General features: G+C 47.8%; 1 protein-coding gene across 1 annotated transcript; it reads left to right on the top strand.

The window, feature by feature from the left end:
- The first annotated feature begins 1,426 nt into the window (after nt 1–1,426).
- On the top strand, nt 1,427–4,849 carry LOC141133864 (E3 ubiquitin/ISG15 ligase TRIM25-like). Its single transcript, XM_073623448.1, has one exon. It carries the CDS (start codon nt 1,449–1,451, stop codon nt 3,018–3,020), a length of 1,572 nt encoding a protein of 523 aa, XP_073479549.1. The 5' UTR covers nt 1,427–1,448; the 3' UTR covers nt 3,021–4,849.
- Nucleotides 4,850–6,280: the final 1,431 nt, after the last annotated feature.

Below are 6,280 nucleotides of genomic sequence, written 5' to 3'. Positions count from 1 at the left end.
TGGCTACTGGCTATCAACTTCCTTATTCTAGTCGGTCGTATCTCATCACATTCAAATCAGTCGGACTTTGGTGTGATCATATGTAGGTAAGTCCGTTTCATCAGAACTCCGTCGAAAAGTCCTTCGCAGTTCAGTCCGACGAGAAGTCCGCTCGTGTGTACGCGGCATTAGAGGCAGAGGCTCAAGCTGCTCACCTGCTGGTGGGTACCTTCTCCTTTCAACTCCTTCCTGTTCAGTTTCAGTTGCTTCATCCTGGCCCTGTCTCTAGGTCACTATCCAGATTACCCTCAAAATTTGGATTAGATTTATCGTTTTTGTAAAGAAAAAAGTTTTAGTTAGGTGAGTGTAATGTCAGGTAGGTGAGTGTAATGGTCAGGTAGGTGAGTGTAATGGTCAGGTAGGTGAGTGTAATGTCAGTTAGGTGAGTGTAATGGTCAGGTAGGTGAGTGTAATGTCAGGTAGGTGAGTGTAATGGTCAGGTAGGTGAGTGTAATGGTCAGGTAGGTGAGTGTAATGTCAGTTAGGTGAGTGTAATGGTCAGTGAGTGTAATGTCAGTTAGGTGAGTGTAATGGTCAGGTAGGTGAGTGTAATGGTCAGGTAGGTGAGTGTAATAGTCAGGTAGGTGAGTGTAATGTCAGGTAGGTGAGTGTAATGGTCAGGTAGGTGAGTGTAATGTTCAGTGCACGTGTCAGGTAGGTAATGGTCAGGTAGGTGAGTGTAATGTCAGGTAGGTGAGTGTAATGTCAGGTAGGTGAGTGTGATGGTCAGGTAGGTGAGTGTAATGGTCAGGTAGGTGAGTGTAATGGTCAGATAGGTGAGTGTAATGGTCAGGTAGTTGAGTGTAATGGTCAGTGACATGTCAGGTAGGTCAGTGTATGTAGCACAGTGTATTCTGAGTGAATGTGGCAGAATTGTACATTTTTGGTCCCTTAGGGATCATTCAGAGGTATGATCAGTCCCATCCTCTGTACAGAGCCGCTGGTAGGTTTAGGTCGGGTTCACACTGGATGAGGGTTTCCCCACATCCAATTCACATAGCAGGAGAATGTGACCGGCTCTCTATGGAGCTCTCTATGGAGACGGTTCTTATATCTCCGGGGCGGCTGCAGAGCGCAGAGCACAGAAATGCTCTGCGTCTTTAGCTCCGTTTCAGGGCAGAATTCAGGCAAAGATTTGTCCCTGAACCGGAGAATGGAGACACTCAGCTTTCCTGTGTGATCTGCAGCCAGTTCCAGTGTGAACCGAGCCTAAATTCTGTGTTGGCACTTTGAAAGAAATAAGTTGGTTTTGTGTCGCGGTTTGGGCACTCGGGCTCAAAAAGGTTCAACATCACTGCTCTATAATATTCATCCAGCCTTACCCTGTGTAGGAGGATGTCACCCCTCCCCATCCACATTCCTCTCCGGTGTCAGAGACTTTCAGTTTCATTTCTCCTCCCCTGTCAGCGATGGCGTCTGGTGATCTGAGAGCTGAGCTGGAATGTTCCGTCTGTCTGAACATTTATACTGATCCTGTAACCCTGAAATGTGGTCACAACTTCTGCCGGGTCTGTATTGATCGTGTGCTGGATACACAGGGGGGGTCTGGAGGATATTCCTGTCCTGAATGTAGAGAGAAGTATCCGGATCGGCCTGCACTGCAGAAGAACATGAAACTACGTAACATAGCAGAGACTTTCCTGTCTGCTCAGCCAGATCGGGAGGAGTCCGGGGTCTTCTGTACTTACTGTGTGGACTCTCCTGTACCTGCTGTTAGATCCTGTCTGCACTGTGAGGTTTCTCTGTGTGATAAACACCTGAGAGTCCACAAAAAGTCCCCAGAACACATCTTATGTGACCCCACCTTGTCCATGGAGAGCAGGAAATGCTCAGTCCATAAGGAAGTTTTGAAGTATTTCTGCACTGAGGATGAGACCTGTATCTGTATTTCTTGTTGTATGATTGGAGAACATAAAGGACATGAGATGAAGTCACTGGATGAGGCTTCTGAGAAGAAGAAGGAGACACTGAGGAATGTTCTGCAGAAACTTCTGACAAAGAGAGAGGAGACGGAGGAAAGAGTCCAGAGTCTTCAGGAACACAGGAGGAAAGTAGAAGAAGAAGCAGCTGGTGACATCGAGAGAGTCACTGCCCTGTTTAGAGATCTCAGGAGACATCTGGAAGACCTGGAAAAGAGAGTCCTGAAGGACATCTCCGGGAGGGCAGAGCGGATCTCCATCTCCATCCAGGATCTGGAAATAAAGAAGGAGGAGCTGTCCAGGAAGTTGCGTCACATTGAGGAGCTGTGTAACGTGACAGATCCACTGACTGTCTTACAGGAATCAGACACAGGTGACTTGTGTGATACTGAGGATGGAGATAATGAGGACCGAGAGAGACATGAGGAACTCCTCCATGATGGAGGGGGTCTGGATGTGGCGGGGGTCTTACACACAGGTTTATCTGATATAATAACAGAGGTAAATGTATACTTCTATATACAGGGAGCTGCAGACATATTACTGGATGGAAACACAGCTGGTAATGATCTACAGATATCAGATGACAGGAAAACTGTATCCTGGTCAGATATAGACCAGAATCACCCAGAAACACCAGAGAGATTCCAGGATTATTATCAGGTGATGAGCAGTCAGAGTTTCTCCTCAGGGAGACATTACTGGGATGTGGATGTCGGGGGGTCAGATATATGGATAGTCGGGATGTGTTACCCCAGTATAGAGAGGAGAGGGGAGGAGTCAGGGATTGGATATAATAAGAAGTCCTGGGGATTGGTCAGGTATAATAATCAGTATTATGTTATACATGACAGTGATCTGATCCCCTTACCCACCAATCCCTCCAGTAACAGAGTCAGGATATATCTGGATTATGAGGCTAGAAGGATCTCCTTTTATGATCTGTGTGACCCGATCCGACACCTCCACACCTTCACCACCACCTTCACTGAGCCCCTCCATGCTGGGTTATGTGTATATGAAGGTTGTATAAAGATATGTGGGGGGAGGCGGGAGATGTGAGAACTCTGCCCACAGTCTGGTGATGTCACACAAACATTGAGGATACAAAATAAGGTAGTACTGAGTATTACCAGGGAGGCAGACTTTTTAGGCTAAGAAGAAGTGGAGAAGATATAGCAGTATAAAAAATATACATTTATTGAAAAATACAAATATCTAAAAAAACAATGACAATTGTAACATATAGCATCTATGATTGTTGTGCAGTGAGCCCTTGTATGTCTACGCGTTTCACCGTTAGGCTTCCTCAGGACACGGCCAAGGTTCACAGATGAGACAGAGAAGGGAATTTGTCTCTCTATCTTAAATTGAAAAGCAAAATCATGCAAGTCACGGTAGAATGAGAAAGTTCAATCAGCAGTAAGAAAGTATATTAGATATAGCTAAATATCTCAGCAGGGGCATGTAAACAATATTCCTAATTATGGGAGCAGCCATTAGAGGGAGGAGGGCCAACACCGGATGCACCAATTAGATTCTGGATTTAGTATCAGCAATGCTGAAGGCTCAATACAATCCCATCACTGCATATTCAGGGTACAAATAATCCAGCGTGCCCCTGGGAGACAGCAATACACTGCACACCAGAACCTTTTGTTATTCAGAAAAAAATCCCTGTTTGTTCCTCTCTGCCTCTGTCCTGAGTGGTTCTAATGGGCGGGGTTTAATAATGATCAGTCAGCTGTGCACCTGCAGGGCTCTAATGAGGAAAGAGACGGGGTCTGCATCCCTTTAGATGTGATTTCCTATTGGAAGTATCTCTTCCAAATGTGACATTTGCAGGGGATGCCTGAAATCTGACTTGTATCTTAGTGCAGACTTCTGGGAAAATCAGTCAGCCAATCACACAAGCAGGAAATGATGTTTCTGGGGGGTGTGGTCAGTACACTCTCTGTGTACACAGCGCCTCCAGGTGGCCATATTGTATTTACAGAAAATTACAGCGGCTGCAGATTGAAAAGGAAAGGTCATTTTTAATAACATTCAATTACAATATGACTTGTGTCCCGATTGTACGCGCTGGATTATTTTTTCTTTATTTGATTTTTCCCTCCCCCCACAAAAGTGGAGTTACCCTTTACTATTCATCCAATAGTATATAGCAGTGGGCGGGGCTTCAGTCTCCGGAAGGTATTTCTACTATAAATAAATGTGAGATTTCTTATTGATCGCTGTGATTGGGTAGAATATCTGTCCAATTACTGGAGTAAAGTCGGATACACACTATACAACTTGTCTTGTTTGATTTCCTTTAGATTTCCCTTCAACTACGTAGTACAAGGGCCTTCCTGATTGGATACAAATGAAAAGTGTTTAGGTGTGACCTCATATTATACGGTTTTGGCATTTTTAGTGCTTTTTTTTTGCATTTTGCAGATTTGCACTACAGAACGTGTTCCATAGGAAACCATGTTATATGGACTGTAGTGCAAATCTACAAAATGCAAAAAAGCACTAAAAATGCCATAGATGTGAATGAGAGCTTAGAGCTTCTAGTAATAGAATTAGAGTAAGGCCTGGTTCACATCTATGGCATTCTTTACACCACACACTACAGTCCATATAACATGCTTTCCTATGGGACACGTCACATCCAGGCTTTTCTCAGCCCATGCATTTTTGGAAAGGGTCAGGGAATTGTTAGAATACAAAATGGTGCGTTTTTGGTTCAATAGACTTCAATGGAGAAGCTGCAGAAAAGCGTGTAGTGCGTTTTTACTACCATTTTACGGCTTTTGTGTTTTTAATCTGCCCGACAACAAATTGTCCGAAAAGAAGCATAAAAACGCATCAAGGATGAATGTGGAAAAACAGAAAATGCACCGCAAGATGATGACGAGATGGATGGAGTCACCTCTCCTCCCTACCCCTCCCCCTCCTCTCTATCATCCATGCCCCTCCCCCACCTCTCTCTCCTCCCTGCCCCTCCCCTCTTCTCTCTCCTCCCCGCCCCTCCCCCTCCTCTCTCTACTCCCTCTCCCTCCTCTCTCTTCTCCTCCTCTCTCTCCTCCCTGCCCCTCCCCCACCTCTCTCTCCTCCCTGCACCTCCCCTCCTCTCTCTCCCTTCTGCCCCTCCCCCTCCTCTCTGTCCTCCCTTCCCCTCCCCCTCCTCTTTGTTCTCCCTGCCCCTCCTCTCTGTCCTGCTTGCCCCTCTCCCTCCTCTCTCTACTCCCCTCCTCTCTCTCTCTCTCCTCCCTGCCCCCTCTTCTCTCCTCCCTGCCCCTCCCCCTCCTCTCTGTCCTCCCTGCCCCTCCCCCTCCTCTCTGTCCTCCCTGACCCTCCCCCTCCTCTCTGTCCTCCCTGACCCTCCCCCTCCTCTCTGTCCTGCTTGCCCCTCTCCCTCCTCTCTCTACTCCCCTCCCCTCCTCTCTGTCCTGCTTGCCCCTCCCTCTCCTCTTTCCTCCCTTCTCTCTCCCCCTCCTCTCTCTCCTCCCTGCCCCTTCCCCTCCTCTCTCTACTCCCCTCCCCTCCTCTCTCTCCTCCTTGCCCCCCTCCTCTCTCTCCTCCCTGACCCTCCCCCTCCTCTCTGTCCTCCCTGACCCTCCCCCTCCTCTCTCTACTCCCCTCCCTTCCTCTGTCTCCTCCCTGCCCCTCGCTCTCCTCTTTTCTCCCTTCTCTCTCCCCCTCCTCTCTCTCCTCCCTGCCCCTTCCCCTCCTCTCTCTCCTCATTGCCCCTCCCCTCCTCTCTCTCCTCCCTGCCCCTCCCCCTCCCCCTCCTCTCTCTCCTCCTGCCCCTCCCCCACATGTGGTCCCTCTGTGCGGGGTGGCAGCCTGTCACGTTTTTACTTATATCCGGGGCTCCATTAGAGAAATTTCTCCTCATTTCCTGTCCCGGTGACAACATTTATCTAGACAGGAAATGAGGGAACTCTCCACCAGGAACACAGACTGAAATAAGAATGATCTGTTCAGTATAATAAGGAAGGGGAAGGTTTGGAGCCCCTGTCAGATTTTTATAGGTTTGTGTCCCATTGTCACCAGGACAGGAAGTGAGAGGAAATCTCTCTAACGGAGCCCCGGTCTCCCCGTCCTCATCTTCCCCACCAGAGAAGATGATATTCTACAGAGACACGTCATACATTAGTCTGGTAATATGTAGAATAGATGGGAAGAGGGTGAGAGCGGGGAACATGCTGATCACTAATATACATCACAGTGCTGTCTGCAGTCACACCCTCTGATTGGTTGCTCCAGGTCTCACACTCTGCAGTACCGTGCACCATCCACCGCATTACCACTTCCCACCTGTAGGATGTCAT

Source organism: Aquarana catesbeiana, linkage group LG03 (assembly GCF_042186555.1).
Source record: "Aquarana catesbeiana isolate 2022-GZ linkage group LG03, ASM4218655v1, whole genome shotgun sequence".
Lineage (NCBI taxonomy): Eukaryota > Metazoa > Chordata > Amphibia > Anura > Ranidae > Aquarana > Aquarana catesbeiana.
Note: the sequence above shows the minus strand (reverse complement) of the source record. Positions and strands in the feature narration are given on the sequence as shown.